Source organism: Spermophilus citellus (assembly GCF_964194105.1).
Source record: "Spermophilus citellus genome assembly, chromosome: 8".
Lineage (NCBI taxonomy): Eukaryota > Metazoa > Chordata > Mammalia > Rodentia > Sciuridae > Spermophilus > Spermophilus citellus.
Window position 1 is genome coordinate 139,399,531 of NC_138189.1, and position 22,559 is coordinate 139,422,089.

The 22,559-nt window shown below is 37.2% G+C and overlaps 1 protein-coding gene across 4 annotated transcripts in view; it reads right to left on the bottom strand.

Annotated features, from left to right (window-relative positions):
- NAA15 (N-alpha-acetyltransferase 15, NatA auxiliary subunit) overlaps positions 1-22,521 on the bottom strand; it is a 79,478-nt gene extending 56,957 nt beyond the window's left edge. Inside the window, exon 1 of one of the 4 annotated variants that reach the window (XR_014023241.1) lies at positions 22,216-22,518. Coding sequence is in view for 3 of the 4 variants with exons in the window: in XM_081303638.1 (XP_081159764.1) it covers positions 22,216-22,269 (54 nt within the window). In the remaining variant the exon portion in view is untranslated. Of the gene's footprint in view, positions 1-22,215 lie in introns of all 4 variants that reach the window. The other 3 variants (XM_081303638.1, XM_081303639.1, XM_081303641.1) reach the window with 3 other exon arrangements.
- Positions 22,522-22,559: the final 38 nt, after the last annotated feature.

Genomic DNA, 22,559 nt, shown 5'->3' on the forward strand with positions numbered 1-22,559 from the left:
GAAAGAAGTAAAATTATTGCTGTTTGAAGATAAATTTTATATCTACAAAATCCTAAAAAACTTCACCAAAAAAAAATCTGTTGGAACTAATAGAGGAATTCAACAAAGTAGAAAAATATATAAAGATCAACACAGAAGTTTTCTTTCTATACACTAACAACAAGCAATCCAAAAAAGGAAATCTAGAAAAGTATTTCATTTACAGTCATATATAAAGGAATAAAACACTGGGAATTAACCAAGGAAGCAAAAGCCTTGTACAAAAAATTACAAAACCATTTCAGGAAGAATTAAAGACATACCAAGTTCATGGATTGAAAGACAATATCAACACTACCCAAAGTAACCTATAAATTTAATGCCCTCCTACTGAAATTCCAATTTTTTTTTTGGCATACAGAAAACACACACACACACACAGAAATTCACATGGAATATGAGAGGAGCATAATAATTCTCAAGCAGCAAAATAATTCTCAGGGGGAGGGGAAAAGTTGAAGGACTCGCACTTCCCGATTTCAAAACTTAACCACAAAACTAATGAAAACAGATAAACGGAAGACCAACCGAGAAATAAGTCCTCCTGCGTTTGCTCAAGTGATTTTCAGCAAGGATACCAAAGCCATTCAATGGGGGAAAGGAGAGTGTCAATAAATAGTGCTAAGAATCTAGATATCTGCATGTGAAAGAATGCAGCTGCATTCTTACCTAACATTATAAAAATTGATTCAAAATGGATCCAAGACCTAAAATTATAATACTCATAGGAGAAAACAAAGCAAAAGCTTCACAACATTGGATATGGCAATTATTTCTTGGATCCAACTCCAACAGCACAATCAATAGATTTTTTTTTTCCTTGTGGTATTGGAGATAGAACCTACAGGCATCCTAACACTTGAGCATCATTCCCCCCGCCTTTTAAATTTTTATTTTGAGACAGAGTCTCAGTAAGTTTTCCAGGCTAGCCTTCAACTTGCAATCATCTCACCTCAGTTTCCCGAATGTCTGGGATTATAGGTGAGCACCACTGTGTTCATCTTAGCAATAGACAAATTTTTGACTTTACAAAAATTTTTAAACTTTGCACATCAAAAGATACAATCAACAGTAAAAAGGTAATCGAGCAAATGGGAAAAATATATGTAAATCATATATCTAAGAATTAATATTTAGAATAAAGGATATCTCCAAAAAATACACAAGTGACCATCAGCACATGAAAAGATGATCAACATTACCAATCATTAGAAAAATGTGAATTAAAACTCTGAGATAAAAAAATACTAATAGGTAAGGGGTTTTAAAAAGGGTTAGGGATACAGATCAGTGGAAACAGAATGCTTGCCTAGCATGTGTGAGGCCCTTGGTTTGATCCCCAGCATTAGGAAAAACAAAATAGAAAATAACAAGTGTTGACAAGAATGTAAAGAAATTGGAACCCCTATATCTTTTATTAAAATATAAAATGGTGGTGTAACTGAGGACAATAATACAAATTTCTCAAAATATTCACTAAAGAATCTTGTGATTTATAAATTGCATTCTGGGTATAGATTCAACATAATTGAAAGCAGGATCTCAAATAGAGGCTTACACACCCATGTTCACAAAAGCATTACTCAGAATCCCTAAAATATGGAAGCAACCCCAAGTTACTCAAGGTTAGAAAGTAAGGAAATTCTTCAATATTCTATGACATGGATGAAACTTGAGGACATTATTCAAAGTGAAATATGCCAAGCACAAAGCAGTCAAACTCAGAGAAAAAAAAGTATAATGGTGGTTGCCAGCAGCTGGGGATTGAGGGAATGAAGAGTTACAATTCAATGTGTACAAAGCTTTCATTATGCAAAATGAAAGAGTTCTGGAGATGTATGGTGCTCATGGTTGCACAACAATATGAATATACTTAATATCACTGAAATGTACACTTAAAATGATAAAGACAATGAAAAAACATATTTATTTGCTTATTTTCTTAAAACCCATTTCATACTACCACTGGAGTTTATTCCACAGAACTATATGGGAAGACAAGTATTACAATATTCTTAATGCTGTAACCAAACTACCAGGCTTAAACTAAGTTTTCTGAGAACTTACTTTACCTTTTATTCTGGAGAAAGAAAAATAGAAAATACTTCATATTTGAGCAAATCTTTCACATACACTTATTTAACACAGGTATTGTGAAATGACAGTAATCAAACAAATTTAATTCTCTACAATAGAATCACTGCATTAAATAGAAATACAAGTCTATATTTCCTTAATCTGAAGCTCTTTTGTTTGAGGAGTTCTTGAAATTTCAGAACTATGAATAAAGAGTTCCATTGGTATGGAATGAATGCCCAGTACTCTATATTTTTCCTCCTGCCTATAACATGATCATATGTTATCATATGTTATCAAAGCTAAATAATAGTTTTAAAAATACTAGAGCACTACAGGCTGTACTATTTTCACTCCAGTATCTTTGACCAGTAATTAAAAATTATAAATGTTACCACTGTGTTAACAAACAATGAAGCAAAACAGGATATAATTAAAACAGACTTTAACATCCCATGTGCTAAATTCTGAAAGCATATACTTGGAGACTTCTGCTTCCAAATGTATAGGAAAAATTGACACCAAATCAGGTTCTTGCAAAGAATAAAACTGGAAAGTACATATGTAAATAACTGTTTTCAGCTGCTGGACAAAAGCCAACACAGGAAAGTGGTCTCAGAAAGGGGAAAAAAAAAAAAAAAAAACCCTGATTCTACCTTTAGGCATTTTCCAGACTGCAGAATAGAGAGGGAAAACCCAAATAGCTCCATTAGTCTCACTAATGTAAAGATATATCACAATGAGAAACTGCTGGAATAGGTAGAATGTATGGAACAGGGTACCAGAAACAACTACACAGAAATGAAGCTTCAGAAATCTGCATAGCAGCTGGGTGTGGTAGTGTATACCTATAATCCCAGAAATTCAGGAGTTAATGCAGGAAGATAAAAAGTTCAAGGCCAGCCTCAGGAACTTATAGTTAAACCCTGAGCAACTTAGTGAGACCCTGTCTCAAAAAAAATAAATAAAAAGGGCTGGGAATGTGGCTCAGTGGTCAAGTAATTCTGAATTCAATTCCTGGGAAAGAAAGGAAGGAAGGAAGGAAATAAACGAATAAATCTGCATAGCAATCTTTGTTAAATATTAAGCTGGACAGATACACAGCAAGAGTCCACTGAAGCCAGGCAAAGAACAGTCACCAGTCCCAGGAGTCCAACTATGGTGCTTATACATGAGCAGCAGACATGTGAGTTCCAACAACCAGCTAGGTGACTTCAATTAAACAGTACTGAATTCAGCAAAAACTCAAAGCCCACTCCTTAGAAGTAAAGCTACTCTAGACAAACCTTTATTAAAGCTTAAAAATAAGTCTTGAAAAGAAACAAGCTGATGCACAAATTAACTGCCTGTGGAAACCAAACTATTAAAAAGGTAACAGGATCCAAACACTCAATATTCAAGTGTCCATAAGATCCAAAATTATGGGGGTGGGGATTACTAGAAATATGTATAAGCAGGAAATGGTGATCCGTAATATATCTGGTTGCAAAATTAATCAATGGAAACAGACTCAGAAATAACAATGACAGAAGCAACAAAAACTTGAAAACATTTTAGATATGGCATTAAGATTACATGGTGATGAGCTGAGGTTGTGGCTCAGCAGTAGAGCCTAGCATGTGTGAGGCCCTAGATTCCATCCTCAGCACTACATATAAATAAAGGTATTGTGTCCAACAACAACTAAGAAAAATAAGTATTTAAAGATTACATGTTGATTTTCTTTAATAATATTAAATATAGCTTTCCATCATTTTATTTCAGCTAATACCAAAAAAAAAAAAAAAAAAAAAGTATTTCCCTGAAACTGTTTAAAAGAAATGCAGTATCAAATCAAGATAAATGACAAAAATTCAGCTTGGTTGAAATGATGCCTGGGATTTCTTCAACATAATCAAGGGAGGTAGGGGTCACAGACAAAAGAGAATGAACCAAAAATTGGTAACTGTCAATGTAAGAGGATAGGATCATTATATTATTCTCTTTTTTTTTGTTGTTTGAAATTGTCCATAAGTAAAAAATTAGAAAGAAAATTAGTCATAAGGTTGGGGGTGTAGCTCAGCAGTAGAGAGTGTACTTGTTGTGAGAGAGGTCCTGGGTTCCATTCCTAGCATGAAAAGAAAACAAAAGGAAAGGAAAGGAAGAGAAAACTAGCCTTGGTATGACAAAAATCAAATTAAGACATATTAACTCTAGAAGCCTGGCTGTCTCTTATTGTAGGCCCCATAGAGGTAGAAAGATATAAAGACAGCATATACAGCTTAAGAATCTAGAGCTGTAGCTATTTAACATTTAAATAAATTAAATAGCATTTGAAACTCCTCAGTAAAGATCCTCAGTCTACTACCCACATATCAGGTGTTCATATGTGACTAGTAGCAACTGTACTATAAGCCAGATATAGAAATTTCAATCATCACAAAAATTCTAATGGGTAATATTGTCTAGAGTTTAAATCTTAGCAACTATTTCATATATAGCTTTACAGCACTGGCCTAACATATTAGAATCTCAATTGTGTCTGTAAAATGTGGACATTAACAACCTTGCATGGGTTGGTCAAAATTTAAATGCAAATGCACATAAAAAACCTGAGTAAGCACTCAGTAAAAATATTTAAATAAAGCACTATATTATTAAACTAAAGCTTATAACTTTAGACCCAATCAGCTTCAATGATTATAGAGAAATCTGAAGCAGAAACTAAATTAAAACAGAAGAGAACAAGAGCTAATGATAATGTTCTATATCTCAAAATGAAAGCAGTTGCACAGATGTATGCATTTGTTACAATTGATAGGACATATACCCATGACTTCATGCATTTCACTGTGGACAAATGATACTTCAATTTAAAAAAAAGTTTTTTTAAATGTTTTTTGCAAACAGACTCTAAAAAAATTGTCTCTCTCCTAAAATTCTTTTAGTTGGAGCTTCTGTTTACAGATAATATTATATTTTTGATATCTTATGATTTATGGCAAACTACCACAACTATGAGACAAAAATTCTTTATATTGTATTTTAAAATAAGTTTGTTTATTCTAACAGTGTAAAAATGAAATAAAATAAGACCCACCAAGGTAACACTTAACAAATCAAGGCTATTTTATAATATCCCTTAAAACTAAAGGAACTTCAAATGTCATCTGGTGTAAGTAGTCACACAGCTCATGTCTGGTGCCAACTGACTATTATCTTTATTTTTATTATTATTTTTAGTTACAGGTGGACACATATCTTTATTTTATTTGAATGTAATGCTGAGGATCAAACCCAGTGCCTCACACATGCTAGGTGAGCCTTCTACCTCTGAGCCCTCTACCTCTGAGCCACAACCCCAGGCCCCACCTGACTATCTTTTAACTACCAAAATGGTTTTTATCATAAATGGACCCAAGCTCCGTCAACCTTTAAGCTGATAACTTATGGAACTGGAATCAGTTTAGTTTGCAAGCTAAACATCTCTTTCCTTTAATTATTCCTTATATGAAAGTTTTAAGTCCCTCTGACATTCTGATCAGTCTGAGGTTAACATAATATTGTTCTCATATTTCTATATTTTTAAAAAAGTAGTAAAGTTTAAAAAAATTGGATGCATTTTCATCACTGTGACCAAAATACCTGACAAACAACTCGAACAATGAAAAGTTTATTTTGGGCTCACAGTTTCAGAGGTTCTGTCACAGTGGGCCAACTCCACAGGTGAGGCAGAGCTTGATGGTAGAAGTATGTGATAGAGGAGCACTGCTCCAATCCTGGCAGCCAGAAAGCAGAGAAAGGGGAAAGAGGTGCAGGGAAAATGAACCCTTCCAGGGCAGTCCCAGTGACCCACCTCCTCCAGCCAAGCCCCCACCTACCCACAGTTTCCACCCAGTTAGTCCATTCAAACTTGGATGGACTGATGAGGTTACAGTTCTCATAATTCATCTCACCTCTGCATATTACTGCATTAACACAGGAGATTTTGGAGACACTTCATATCCAAACCATAGCCCTGGAGGACTGAAATAACTTGTCCACTTTATTTTTCCAAATACACCTTTTTAAAAAAAAATATTTTTTTTTAATTGTAGTCATCAATACTTTATTTTTTTATGTGGTGCTGAGAATTGAACCCAAGGTCTCCCACACACTAGGCAAGCGCTGTACCGCAGAGTCACAACCCCAGCCCAGATACACCTTTTTTTAAAGATATTTATTTTTTAATTGTAGGTGGACACAATACCTTTATTTTACTTGGTGCTGAGGACGGAATCCAGTGCCTCAGGCATGCTGGGCAAGCACTTTTTCCTCTGAGCCACAACCCCAGCCCTCCAAATAAACCTTTTTTTAAAAAAAAAATGTGTCATCAGTATTTCACAAAACAATGGACATCTTAATATTTTAAAAGAAATACAGAGTGTCAGAATAAAATAGACAAAAAAAGGTCTGACAGAATTTGACATCAACATTTCTGTGAAGGATTGGCCATTAGGGAGTCATTCATTGGCATATATTTCTGGATATTTTGGGCCCAGAAGTGAAAATTATATACAGTCTTCCTAGCAGCAGAACTGAAAGTAATAATCACTATCTGCTTTCAGAATACTAAAATGTTAATGTATCATAAAATGTGCAGCTTTTATTGGCTCTTTTATTTTTTCAGCATTAAATTATGTCATTTGAAAAACAAAAATTGAAGGGGAATTTAGGATTCCAGCTTATGAGCAGATTTCTGCAAAACTCAAGTATATTCATATGACTCAGTTAGCTATGAAATAGAACTTCATAATTATTTCAATGATAAATTTTCCCAATGGAGACTGGAGAATGATGAAATGGCCATAGGGGCACAGAAACAGAAATATACAGTTATTCAATTATATAAAACCTTAATTACAAATTATTTTAAAGCAACCATTATTATTTTCAAGCAAAATATAAAAACAAAGTTCCAGTAGGATAATGTCCACTTCCTAAATACTTCATAAATCATCATAAATACCATACAGATTAAAAAAGAGCAAATAGGGCTGGGGTTGTGGCTCAGTGATAGAGTGCTTACATGTGAAAGGCACTGGCTTTGATTCTTAGCACCGCGTATAAATAAATAAAATAAAGGAATACTGACAACTAAAAAATATTTAAAAATAAAAAAGGCAAATAAAACAACCTGCAGCTCTCATCCCACAACACAAGATGATGAAAGAATTAAGAACACCAATTCACATATAAATGCATAAACACTGACTGTCCAAAGGGCAACAGCGCAGGGTCCTAGAGGTGACAAAATACTATACGTATAATATTACCTAAAATTCACCCTCAGAAGCACGCCCCCATCTGTAAGGAAGTACAGACAGCAGATCTGAGACATGAAGGAGAAATGGCATTGGGGAATCAAAAAGCACAGATTCTGGGAGGAAAGTAGGCATCTTAGAAGGAAGAGGTGTCATCTGGGCTGGATGGTGAAGAGAAGAAGTGACTGGAAGACAAAAGCCCTACTAAAGCAAGATTGAGCTACGTGGAGAAGTTTATTTAAAAGCTGAATTCTTACAGCCAGGTGTGGTGGTGTACACCTGTAATCTCAATGGTTTGGAGGCTGAGGCAGGAGGATCCTGAGTTCAAAGCCAGCCTCAGCAACTTAGCAAGGCCCAAAACAACTCAGTGAGACCCTGTCTCTATATAAAATGTAATAAAAGGGCTGGGGATGTGGCTCAATGGTTAAGTGCCCTTGTGTTCAATTCCCAGTACCAATAACAACAACAAAATGCTGAATTCTACTGCAGCAACAAATAACACTATTCTTGAATTAAGAGATTTAGGAAGCTGCTCAAACCCTGTCACCAAAATAACATCACCTGTTGTTGGTCCAGTAAAATCCTGCACAAATAAGGTGAACAGAAAAAAAGACCCAGCATCCTTACCAAATTCCTTATAAAAAATAAAAAGTACATAAAGATAATGAAGAGTCGCTTGTAATCAACTCAGGAGGCTAAGGCAGGAGAATTGGGAGTTCAAAGCCAGCCTCAGCAACTTATTGAGGGCCTAAGCAACTCAGAGAGACCCTGACTCAAAACACAAAAAGGGCTGGGGATTTGGCTCAGTGGTTAAGTGCCCCTGGGTTCAAACCCTGGTACAAAAAAAAAAAAAAAGTTAAAAAAAACTTGTCAGCATATGGAAACAAATTAAAAAACCTGAACCATAACAGGAAAGATGCAATATAATACCCCATATTACAAATTACAAGCAATTAAATAACAAATAGACATAAAAACAGTTTCAAATCAGAAACTCAAAACAGACTGAACAAATAGGAACATGTGAAAACATGAACATGCTGAATTTAAATGAAGTTACCAGATGCCTTAGAGATCAGATATGATGATATAGAAAATGGGAGTGTTATCAAATAAATGAAGAATAGAGGTGAAAAGAATCAAAGAATAACACACAGAAGAGTATAATTCTATAGACAAAGAATACCGAAGTGAAACAACAGAACCATTACTGGAACCTGTAATTCAAGAAAATTTCTCGAATTAAATTAAAACATCAACCTACAATTTGCGATTGCAAAAGCACAAATCAGGGAAAATTTATACTCTATAGCAGATACAGAGATATATCAAGAACTCAATTTAGATAAAGAAAAACCCCTTGGATCTCTGAGAACAAAGTTGTCTCCTACAAAGGAAATAAGATCAGGTTGGCATCTGCAACGTAAGTGAAACAATAACAAGGCTATTCAAGATGGAATGTGAATCAGGAATTTTACAACCCTTTGTGTACAACCACAGAAATGAAAAATTGTGCTCCATGTACTATGGACTGAAATGCATTCTGCTATGATGTATAACAAATTAGAATAAATTTTTAAAAAAGAATTTTATAACTAGCTAAGCTATCATTCAAATAACAAGAATATAGAAGGGCTGAGGCTGGGGATGTAGCTCAGTTGGTAAAGTGCTTGCCTTACATGCACAAGGCCCTGGGTTTGATTCCCAGCATTTAAAAAAAAAAAAAAAAAAAAAATTGTCTGCTTGGGCTGGGATGTAGCTCAGTGGCAAAGCATTCACAAAGCCCTGGGTTCGACCCCCAGTTCCAAAAAAGAAAAAAGAACCCCACCAAAAAAAAAAAAAAAAAAAAAAAAGATTAAAAAAAAAGAATATAGAAGGACTGGGGATATAGTTCAGTTGACAGAGTGCCTGCCTTGCATGCACAAACCCGGGGGTTCAATCCCTAGCACCACATGCACACATACAAAATTGGCAAATCTTACTGTATGTTAATTGTACCTCAATAAAATTGACATAAAAATTGTTGTAAATGAATACACATTTTAAAAAGAATGTAGAAAACAGTTTAAATGTGTAAGAATTTAAAAAATATTTCCATTAGCTGGGGTTGTGGCTCAGTGGAAGAGCACTCGCCTAGCACATGCAAGGCACTGGGTTCAATCCTCAGCACCACATAAAAATAAATAAAACAAAGGTATTGTGTCCAACTACAACTAAAAAAAATTTCCATGAGCATTCTTGAGATAATAAGCCTTCTTCAACAAAGAAACCAATAAGAAAACTTCAACAAAAGGTCTATTGCGGGGGGGCGGGGGGGGGGGGCTGGAGTTATGGCTCAGTGGTACAGTGCTTGCCTAGCATGTGTGAGGGCCTGAATTCCATTCTCAGCACGGCATATATATAAATAAAAAATAAAGGTCTAGGGCTTGTGATGTGGCTCAAGTGGTAGCGCGCTTGCCTGGCAGGCCTGCGGCCCGGTTCGATCCTCAGCACCACGTACAAAGATGTTGTGTCCGCCGAAAACTAAAAAATATTAAAATTCTCTCTCTAAAAAAAAAAATTAAAAATAAGAAAATAAAAATAAAGGTCTATTGATGACTAAAAAAAAGGTCTACTGGTAAACACCAACTATATTTAATTATAGAACTAAATCTAAAACAAAAGTGTTGATGAGATGTTTACAGTATGTAAAACGTTAAGACTCTCTCTGGGCATTGTGGTGCACATCTGGAATTACAGTTACTCAGGAGACTGAGGCAGGAGGATCACAAGGTCAAAGTCAGTCTCAGCAACTTAGACCCTGTCTCAAAATTTAAAAATACAGTGCAAGGCATGGTGGCACATGCCTGTAATCCCAGCGGCTCAAGAGGGTAAGGCAGGAGGATCTCAAGTTCAAAGCCAGCCTCAGCAACTTGGCAAGACCCCAATCAACCTAGTGATACCCTGTCTCTAAATAAAATACAAAAAGGGCTGGGGATGTGGCTCAGGGGTTAAGTGCCCCTGGCTTCAATCCCCAGTATGGGGGGAAAAAAAAAAACAGGGCTGGGGTTGTAAGCACTGGGTTCAATCCTCAGCACCACATATAAATAAATAAGTAAATGAAATTCATCAAGTAAAAATAACTGTAAAGTTATTTTTACATGGAAAAGGGGAAAGTAGAATAAGGTCATTCACTGCCCCACACATAAAAAAATGAGACTCAACAGCTTCAATTAAAGCATACACGGGGCACTGTGGCAAAGGCCTATAATCCAGCAACTCAGGAGGCTGAGAGAGGAGGGTTGCCAAGTTTTGAGGCCAGCCTCAGCAACTTAGCAAGACCCTGCCTCAAAATAAAAAGGGCTGGAGATGTAGCTCAGAAGTAAAGTACCCCTGGTTTAAATCCCTAGCACTATTAAATTTTCTTTTAAAGAATAAAAAGAAAAAAAGAAACTGACAAACCAAAAGCAAAAGCCTAAATAAGAAAAAAGAGGGAGGAACACCCCTGGGCTTGTTTTCCAAAGAAAAGTATTTCAAGAAACAAAGCTTAAACCTCCTTCCTTAGGTGTGTTACAAAGCTGTTCAAAAAGTAACTCAGTAAGGCTTGTGAATGGAAATATGTATTGCCCAAGTCAACATTCTGCTTTAAACAGTAATAAATGCAGATAAGTTTAAAAAAAAAAAAAGAAAAAAAGACTTAAGATAATTTTTAAGGAATAAATATAAAGATAACAAAAACGTAGGCTGAGGGTGTAGCTCAACAGTAGTGAGTGTGAGGCCCCGAGTTTAATTCCCAGGCGGTGGGGGAAATATATATTTTTTTCATATCAAAAATAGAGCAAATAGAAATATCAGATAACAAGACACAACGTTAAGGGCTGGGGTTGTGGCTCAGGAGCACAACACGCATGGGACAAGTAAGAAGCCCTGGGTTCAATCCTTAGCACCACATAAAAATAAATAAATAAAATAAAGGTATTGTGTCCAACTACAACTAAAAAATAAATATTTTTTTAAAAGATGCACAGTTAAATATAAGATCAATTCACTGAAAAAGTTGAAGTTCACAATAATATACTAAAAGTACCATTTACCAGGTACTTTCATTACTTTAAAAATGTATTGTTGGGGCTGGGGATGTGGCTCAAGCGGTAGCGCGCTCGCCTGGCATGCGTGCGGCCCGGGGTTCGATCCTCAGCACCACATACCAACAAAGATGTTGTGTCCGCCGAGAACTAAAAAATAAATATTAAAAATTCTCTCTCTCTCTCTCTCTCTCTCTCTCTCTCTCTCCTCTCTCACTCTCTTTAAAAAAAAAAAATGTATTGTTTCTGGGCCAGGATTGTGGCTCAGTGGTAGTGTGTATGCCTAGCATACGTGAGGCACTGGGATCAATCCCCGGAACCACATAAAAATAAACAAATAAAAGTATTTTGTCCATCTATAACTAAAACAAAAAACTTTTTTTTAAAACGTATTGTTTCCCTACCCTATCCCCCCATTTAACAACTGGTCTTAAAGAGAATAAATGATAATCAAGAGCAGTGGCACACATGTGTATTCCCAGCAACTCGGGGAAACTGAATCAGGAGGGTAGAAAGTTGGAGACAGTCCAGGCAACTTAGCAAGACCCTGTCACAAATTTTAAAAGGGGGGTGCTGGTGATATAGTTGAGTGGCAGAGCACCCCTAGGCTCAATCCCTAGATTCATACTCCAGGCTTCCTCCATTGAGTATCAAAACTGATTCAAGGGGCTGGGGATGTGGCTCAAGCGGTAGCGCGCTCGCCTGGCATGCGTGCGGCCCGAGTTCGATCCTCAGCACCACATACCAACAAAGATGTTGTGTCCGCCGAGAACTAAAAAAAAATAAATATTAAAAAAAAAAAAAACCTGATTCAAAACACAAATTGGAAAAATGTGCAATATTTTATTTCCTTGGTTTTAAAACATTAATCTCACCACAAAAATATTTAGAGTGAATTAGCTTGTATCAAAGCTCCTTGAACAAAGGAAACATTGGAAGAAGTTTAAGTCACCCTGGATATCCTTCAGTGGCAGTGTAAATAGTATGACCCTTCACAGAAACTATGTACAAAAAGACCAGGGGCTCTAGCTTAGTTACTAACCACACGGGGAGAAGAGCTACCCAAACACAGGCAAGGTGATCTTTATAATACTAAGGTAATGAACAGTAAATTCTGTAGTAATGCTTGTTTTCAAAATACACATTGGGGGCTGGGGATGTGGCTCAAGCGGTAGAGGGCTCGCCTGGCATTCGTGTGGCCTGGGTTTGATCCTCAGCACCACATACAAACAAAGATGCTGTGTCTGCCAAAAAAACTAAAAAATAAATATTAAAACTAACTCTCTCACTCACTCTCTCTCTCTCAAAAAAAATATTTTAAAAAAAGAATATAAATTCAATAAAGCTGTTTAAAAAAAAAAACACATTGGCTCCAACATGGTTTATTAGGGGCCACTCTTTAAATTTCATGCTTGCTTCTATAGAACTTCACATGCCAGAACACTAGGTGAAAACAAAAAACAGCGCCCAGCTGAAACAAGTCCTGTAAGCAGGCAAAGCACACAGGCACATACATCAAACACCTACCAGCTGCCTCAGTTCACCTTGTGTGTTGGGAGCCACCTTAAGCCACATCCACCCACCTCTGATGTTATCATTGGTCAGATTTCAGATAATCTTCCTCTACCACTTCTCAACAATTCACAAACTCCAATCCTTCAGACCCCACTTATGCAAGCAAGTTTTTGGTGTTTTGAAGAGAAAGTGCAACATTTACATAGTAGTATTAACGCATTTGTTAACCATTAACATGTAAAACTATGCAACCATTTTTATTATGTTCTTATCTTTGCTTTTAACCTCACTAATAATATTTTTGAATGCTATGCCCTACTCCATTTCCCCCATATTATTCATAATTATTAAATTTCTTCATGATTTTGCAAAGTACAGAGACTTTTAGAAACTTAAACGCCCCCCACCCCAAAACAAACAAACAAAAAACAAGGAAGAGGGGGAAAAAAAGAACCTATGTCCTGATACAGCAGAACTAACTGTATATAAAACAATTAGAATTATCCTTTTAAAAAATGCAGTCCTGGGGCTGGGGTTGTGGCTTAGCGGTAGAGCACTTGCCTAGCATGTGTGAGGCACCAGGTGGATTCTCAGTACCACATACAAATATATGAATAAAATAAAGGTTCATCAATGTCAAAAAAAAAAAAAAAAAAAGCAGTCCTAGGCAGGGCTTGTGGCTCAGTGGCAGAGCGCTTGTCTCTGCACATGTAAGGCACTGGGTTCGATCCTCAGCACCATACAAAAATAAATAAAGATATTGTGTTCATGTATAACTTTAAAAAAATTAAACAAACCAAAAAAAAAGATAATGAGTACTCGTTCCCAGGCACAGTGGGTTACGCTTGTAATCCACCAGCTCAGGAGGCTAAGGCAGGAGGATCAGAAGTTCAAATCCAGCCTTAACAAAATAGTGAGGCCATAAGTAACTCAGCAAGGCCTTGTCTCTAAATATAATATAAAAAGAGCTGGGGTTGTGGCTCAGTGGTAGAGCACTTGCCCAGCATGTGTGAGACATGCAATCCTAAGCACTGGCTATACTTACTATAATTTCCTTAAAGGAATATCAGATTTATATCAGCTAACATGCAAAGCCTAGCATAAAATGTACCTCAAAATATTCACTAAAATACTAGTTTTTCATTCTTAAAGATTTTGATCAGTCTTCAAGCACTGATAATCAAATGTGATCTTGTAATCCCCAATAAGATCTCTCTAAAAAATAAATATTATGATTTTAATTATAAAAAATCATCTTGGAACCTATGTTTCTCAATTTTCAAATCTATTTAGCACCTGAATAAAACTGTCTTTGCTTTTATTTTAATCTTTAAAAAAAAAATCATCCTGGAGGGTCTGGGGATGTGGCTCAGTGGTAGAGCACTTGCCTCACATGCACAAGGCACCGAGTTCAATCCCCAGCATCACAAAAAAAAAAAAAAACAAAAAAAAACACTGCTTTAACTGGAACAGTAATCATGTGTGAAAGTAGACAACCAATCCTAAAAGTTAGGCTTTTTTCTCTTATGTTTATAATTTTTAAAACAAACTCTCATGTCTCCTTTAATGTAATCAGAGAAAAACCTCAATAAGATTAATTTCCCCAAGAAAGCTCTGAGAAATTTCAACTTACCTCAACTAAAGATTTGTTCATATACTAACCAAAGAAAATCTCAGTAGAGTGTTATCAGATAAAAACATTGGCCTTTCCAGCAATTATTTCTACACAGGAATTTTTATGTACTTTAAAAACAATTTTTTTTTTTCAGTACTGGAGATTGAACCCTGGGCCTCATATATACTAGGCAAATGCTCTACCACTATGTTACAGCTCCAACCTTTTTGGCTTTTCTGAGACAGAGTTTCACTAAGTTGCCTAGGCTGGTCTTGAACTTGCAATCCTCCTGCCTCAGCCTCCAGTGTAGCTGGGATTACAGGTGTGCACCTCGGTGCCCTGCTTATCAAATTAAAAACTTAAGGGAGCAATACAATTTATGTCCTATCTCGAAGGGATTAAAAAAAAAAAAAAAACATGCAACAAGTTAGACTAGTATTTTTTAAAGTCACAACTTGAATCTAAGTTTATACAGCTTGCATCATAAAAGAACTTAAATGTTTTAAGTGTACAGCTGACATTCAAAGGAAATCCCCAAAAGTCAAGAATGCCACCACAGCATCCAATTCCCTCCACACCTCAATATTTATATAAAACTATCACTCTTTAAGATTCTTCTTCACTTGCACTCCTCAATATTAGAACTGGCAAACAACATTCTTTCCAGAACCATTTTCACTTAGAATCTAAATTTCTCTCTCTTCAACAGAGATAATGCCCGTAAATAGAAAGCAAAGTTGTATGCAGATATGAATGCTGATGGCTGGCTAACGATCACTGATTAATTAAATTAAGCACCTTGCTTTCTTTCCCACACTGAATTCCCAACATACCTTGCCAAATTCTAAGAATTCAACTGAGAAACACTCATAATGCAACCCTAATCTACAAAAATTTCCCAATATTGTATACCCCTGTTTCATAGTTATCATATACAATGGTCCTCAACCCTAACCTTGTAAGAATCAACTGTAGAGTTTTAGGAGCAAGTGACTAAGCCTTACCAACTGGAGATTCTAAGTCAGCAGGCTCCCTCCTCACACCAAACTCATATAATGTCCTGATATCACTTTTTTTCTCCAATGCTAAAACAACCAAAAAAGAAACAATAAAATTTTCCTCTAGCTTTGCTTTTCTGAGAGAAGGCTACTTAAACAAACCAGGTACCATTATTCATTCACAAATGAAACCTCCAAGATCTTATCAAGGATAATATAGATTCTGCCCCATATCCTATAATTACCTCAAATAATAATGTAGTCTACAATGCCAAGGGCCAGCTTAACTCCTTTCTCCAAAAATATTTACCCAAGCACACATCCTTAACCTTTCTCTTGCCCTGTAATCATTATTTCAACACTCAATTCATGCAACAATATTTATCAACATTTACTATATGTATTAATATTTACTATTAACATTTATTAATATTTGCTACATTTCAATTTATTGTGGATCACTTTAACCACTGTAAGTACAGTGATTAGTAAAACAAAGTTCCTATCTTCATAAAATCCACTCTTAAATTTTTGTTAAATGGTGATAAATGATATTGGAGAAAAATAAAGCAGGGACAAAAGAAATAAGTAAGAAAGTACTCCTGGTCAACAAAGACCTCTAAATAACACTTGGAGGACACCTGAGCGCAGTCCTAAAAGAAACAGGAGAAATGAGCCATGTAGTTAGCTGGGGGAGAAAATTCAAACAAAAGCCCCTTGCATATGATTCTTTATATGACCTGATTTTTTATGTCCAAAAATGCTTTTGTGAACAAAGAAGATATACTTGAATTGATGCTCTGTCAGACTGCATTGTCAGAGGCAGAAATATTAAAGGAAATGAGAACACACACTAAAGAGAGAGATCCCTCCACTTAAAGCAGGTTGGTCAGCAGCCCTCCAGCATGTCTCTCAGGAAACTGTCCCTTAGCCAGTGCTTCAATGCAATAGTTGGGATGGCCATTCTATTATCATCAAAAAACTAGTTTGTGTGAGGCCCAAATGACCCAGAAGGACTGTAAGGTTTTGAAATACTTATAGAATGGAACATTAAATTCAGTTCCCTATTAAGTTATCATCCTCTTTCCTAAAAATATAGTGTCCTCTATTGCTACTAAAAACTAAACTGCTGTCACTCTTTATTTCACTAAAACACCCTAACTCCCCCCAAATAATGTGCCAAATAATGTACTTTTAACCTGCTTTAAAAAAAAAAAAAAAGAATTTTAATTTTTTTTTTTTTTTAGTTTTCGGCAGACACAACATCTTTGTTTGTATGTGGTGCTGAGGATCGAACCCGGGCCGCACGCATGCCAGGCGAGCGCGCTACCACTTGAGCCACATCCCCAGCCCCTTAACCTGCTCTCTTAACCCAAAGGAATCATTTTCTTTAAAAAATTTCAGGTTTCTGGGGCTGGTACTCAGTGGTAGCGCACTTGCCTGGCACTAGGTTCGATTCTGAGCATCGTGTATAAATAAAAGTCTACCAACAACTAAAAAATATATAAAAAATAAATAAAAATAAATTAAAAATTTTCAGGTTTCTAACACCATACACATTTTAAACATAAAATGTGTCAATATAAAACTTTAAAGATATATTTATTGTTCACTCATACTACACCTCATTCCAGAAAGGATTAGAGCAAAAGTGTCAAAGTAAAGAAACAAACAAAAGAGTAAATGTACCACATCATCAAAAGGTTTTTCCTCTCACTAGATTTTTACAGGCTTCTTAAAAAATTGTGATTATGGGCCGGGGATGTGGCTCAAGCGGTAGCGCGCTCGCCTGGCATGCGTGCAGCCCGGGTTCGATCCTCAGCACCACATACAAACAAAGATGTTGTGTCCGTCAATAACTAAAAAAAAATAAATATTAGAATTCTCTCTCACTCTCTCTCTTTAAAAAAAAAAAAAATGTGATTATAAGAATACACCTATAATCCCAGAAACTCAAGAAGCCGAGGCAAGAGGATCACAAGTTTCAGGTCAGCACCAGCAATTTAGTGAGACCCTGCCTTAAAAAAAAAACAAAACTGGGGATATAGCTCAGTGATAAAGCACCCCTGGATTCAATCCCCAGTACCACCAAAAAGAAAAAAATAAAAGCGATTTTTAAAAAAATAACAAAATGATTTTTTTAAACAACAAAGTATATTTACATCATAGCAAGATTACATCTAGTTTTCTCATATTATTCATTTTATAAATTGTCTTTATTTTTTTAATTGACATGATTATAATATTTATGGCGAACAAAGTAATATTTTTCAGATCACGGTAACAGGTATATCCATAAGCTCAAACATTTATCATTTCTTCATGCTGAGAATATTCAAAATCCTCTACTAGCTATTTGGAAACACATGATTAATTGTGCCAATCAAGGTTACCCTACTGTGCTGTAGAACATTATAAGTCATTTCTCCTCTCCAAATGGACCTCTATATCTATTAACCAACATCTTTCCACCCCTCCCTCCCACTCTGGAAAACTTTAAAACACAAATTTATTCTAGTTTCTGGCTGGGTGTGTGACTCAGTGGTAGGGCACTTTGCCTAGCATGCACTAGGCCCTGGGTTCAATCTCCAGCAGGACAGAAGGAAAACAAAACAAAAAGAAATTTATTCTATTTTAAACTTTTGGTTACTATGTACAGAAGGGAATTTCACAGCAGGTAAAAAATTGTTTCTATTTTTTGTTTTTTCTTTGTCATATTCTAAACACAGGCAATACAAGCAAAACTGTATCAAAACCAATTTCAAAGCAACTATCTGTATTTGGTTGCAAAACTAAAATTCTATCACACGGAAATTTAATTTAAATCACCTTGCCGAGTTTGATCTCCAGTATCACACACATGCACAAAGTTAAAAAAATAAATCAGCTGTCCTTTCATGTGCACATGGAAACCTACTTGGTAAGAATTCCTAACGTGAGCTTTTTCAGCAACTAAAACTTATCTGCTTTAACTGTAAAAACAACCCTTTTTCCAAAAATCATATGAAATAATTTACCTATAATATGTGCAAACCTAACAATTACAACTCTTTGCCTACAAAAGAACCCTTCCCTCCCCTTATACTACTACCCAAAATATCCAAACACTAATACACTAATACAAACATAAAACACTAATACAAATGTACAAACACTGGGGGGAAAAACCCAAAAGTCTGATTCCCAACTCCAAAACTAGCTATTTGCTTAATAAAAATGCCCATTTTAAGAGTATGAAGAATAGCCAGGTACAGTAGCAGGCATCTATAATCCCTTAAGAATGGGGAGGGTAAGGCAGGAAGATCACAGATACAAGGCCAGTGCAGGCAACACAGCAAGACCCTGTCTCAAAAATAAAGGAGAAAACTTCTGGCAAACACAATTCTTTAAACAAAATCTTACACAATATATATATCGTATTAAATTAACAAATTATAGACAAGAAACATTATGCAGAGGTTTTTTTGACTAACTTGTATCAATGCTTACTCAGAAGTAGAATATGAAAAATTAGAAGGGCCAAATGTGCAACAAAATTTAATTTTAGATATCAACTAAACTAAATCAAGCCAGGCAAATCTACTGCAGAAACTGAAATTTTTGCAAACTGTGTAAACAAGGCTTCCACTGAAAAATTAAGGCCAAAACATTTTCATTATTTTTAAATTGAAGCTTTACATTTTTAGAAAGCATAAGCTAACTTCATTTCCTACATAAATTTACAAATATAGTACAACAAATTATGTAAAACCTCAAAAACTGAATGGTGCCAGAATGATTTAACAGTTACCAACTTACTAACATTTGACTTAACCATTCAAGTATGTCCACCTTCATCACAGAAAGGAAAAAAGGCTTAAAATAAAGAGCTAATTTAAAAGTTGAGCAAGCTGAAGTAATTTGGGAAAAAAATACTATCCTTTTGTTTAATATTTTCTTCACTCTTAATATAAGAGAAAGATAAGGACATTATTTCTCTTCACTATTTTATTTCAGGATTTTCATATTTCTTTTCCTACACTTTGTCACAATAAATAAATCGTTGAGCACTGTGATTGTAGCAATGAAATTAAAGATTTGTTCCACCATCACTACGACTAAAGAAAACTGTCTAAAATGCTTAATCAAGAATTGCTAGACTAGAGCCAGGTGCGATGGCGCACACCTGTAATCCCAAAGACTCAGGAGGCTGAGACAGGAGGATTGCAAGTTTAAGACCAGCTTCAGCAACCTAGCAAGTTCTTAAGCAACTTAGTGAGACCCTATCTCAAAATAAAAAAGGGTTGGGGATATAGTTCAATGGTAAAGTACCCATGGGTTAAATCCCCAGTACCAAAAAAAGAAAAGAAAAAAAAAAAAAAACTGCAGAACTGGGAACATAGCTCAGTGGTACAGTACTTCCCTGGAATGTATGAAGCCCTGGATTCAATCTGCAGTATTGGGGAGCAGAGGAAGAACTACTCTTCCACGAATAGTTAAACAAACTGTGGTAAATCCATATAATGGAATACTACTTAGCAATAAAAAGGGACAGACCACTGATACAAGCAACAACTTATATAAATTATATGAATTAGGGAAAAGTAAAGGGTATTTAAAAAACAAAAATAAAGGAAAGGGGGGATATTAAGATAAATTGCAATAAAACTATGTTTAACCCTATGTTTAACCCATCAATCAGCCTTTTAAAAGGTTTTTTAAAAGGTTTAAAAAATAAGGGCTGGGAGTGTAGCTCAGTGGAAGAACAAATGCTTAGAAAGCCACAGGCTCTGGGGTTCAATCCCCAATACCTCAATGTGTGTGTGTGTGTGTGTACGTGTGTGTACGTGTGTGTGTATGTGTGTGTGTGTGTGTGTGTATGTTATATTCATCCTAAAACTATGCCACTTACACTTCAATCACTTTTGTTGAGGGGTACCATGGAGTGAACCCAGAGGTGCTTAACCAATGAGCCACATCCTCAGCCCTTTTTAGTATTTTATTTAGAGATACAGTCTCACTGAGTTGCTTAGGGCCTTGCTAAATTGCTGAGGCTGGCTTCTTGAGATCCTCCTACCTTAGCCTGAGATTACAGAACTGCCCAACCACTCTGGGCTTCCAATTAGTACGCTCCCCCTTTTTTAAATACTTGAATTTTTTAGTTGTATTTGAACACAATACCCTTACTTTACTTGTTTATTTTTATGTGCGGCTGAGGATCAAACCCAGGGCCTCGAACGTGCTAGGCAAATGCTCTACTGCTGAGCCACAATCCCAGTCCCTCCAATTAGTCTTAAAAACAAAATGCTAATACAGATCTCAGGGTAATTGAAACTTGACGAAACTTTCTAATGTTTTTAATATGAACTGAAATCTGACATATGGATTCTTTTGGAAAAAAAAATCAGTTTGATTATTTCTAGAAAAACTGGAATTTCACTTTCCAACAAGTGAAATAATTATAATTGCAAAAGGTGAACGCTTACACACACCCTCCAAATTTTTAAGACTTAAGTTTGGCAAGTACAGTTAATTCTTTCCTAAAGTAATATTTGCACGAAAGAGACAACCCACACACTAAATGCCAAACCAAAAAAAAAAAAAAAATGTGATACAATGTATTAATTATAGCTCCAAGGTTACAGGGCATATTTTATAATGTAAACAGTCACTACAAATATCAACGCATTCCGCTTTTTTAAGAGTGCAATCTGCATACATTTGAAACGTAGAGAATGAAGTTCAGCCAGCGTCAACAAGATCCAACTTAAAAGTTCTTGTGTTTCCTTTTCTGTGTTAAGTTTTGGCATCAGTGTTAAGACATTTCAGAGAGTTAAGAAAATCTGTCCAGAACGTCTCAACTAAAGGCTCTAAACTTTTCACTTCCTACCAGACCGCCCCCTCGCCATGGGCCCCACCTCCCGAGGAGGGTGATGGGGTGGGGCTGTTTCCCCGCTAGGAAACTAAGAAATAAATGCTCTTCCCTACTCCAGAAAGAAGGGAACCGGGGAGGCCGTAAAGAGCTTCAGACTCAGATATGCAACGAACTTCGAGGAGGTAGCTGACTGGAAGCTTTCTCCCCTGCACTGAACTCCCTTCTCCCTCCCCTCCTCCCAGGTCGTGCAGTGACCCCGGGCCGGGCGGGGACAGGTGAATCCCAGGAGGGGAGAAAGAGGGAGGGACTGCCGACCGAGAGGGAACCGCGTTCAGGCAATGAATGAGTCGTGCCGCAACCGCACCACCTGTTCCTTCCAAGGGTGCCACTTCGGCCTGCCGGCAGTATTCCTGCACCAACCGGGCCGCTACCGCTGCCCGTGCTGCCGGCTTCCCCGCTAGAGGCCAGGCCTCTCCTCCCTCCGCTAGGGAAGGGTGAAAGCCAACCGTCTAGAAGCCGGGAGGTCGGGGCCTAGTCCGGAACCAGGGCCTCGGAAGCGCGGGGACCGGAGGGGGAAGACTGTGGTCCCTGGCGCGCGGGCCGAAGTGGGAGCCACAAGGAGGGGACGGAGGAGAGGATTCGGCCTCGCGAGTACTACGAAGGCGGGGTCCCGAGCGGGGGTGGCTGGGCGCCCGCCGGGCCGAAGCTTGGGCTGACAGGCCCGGCTGCCGGCTAAATCCTCCCCCCTGCTTGCCGGGAGCCTCACACTTACCAAAATCCGCTTGAAAAGCGCGTTCTCCTTGGGCGGGAGGCTCACGGCCGGCATCGTTCCGGCTCCTCCCGAGGCTCCCGCCACCACCCGGCTCGGTCAGTCTGTTTGTCCGACCGCCTCCGATGCCTAGCCACTTCAGCCCCGAATACCCCGATCCGCCGCCACCACCAGGCCTCGGATGTCGCCGCGTCGCCCTACCCGGACACCTCCTCCTCCTCGTTGTCTTTTTTCCTTTCTCACTTAACGCTGCCGCCGCCTCCCTCCCCCCACGGGTCTCCGTCGGCGGTTCACGTGGTAACTGAACAGACCGACAGAGGCAGCCAAAATGGCGGACGCGGAGGGCT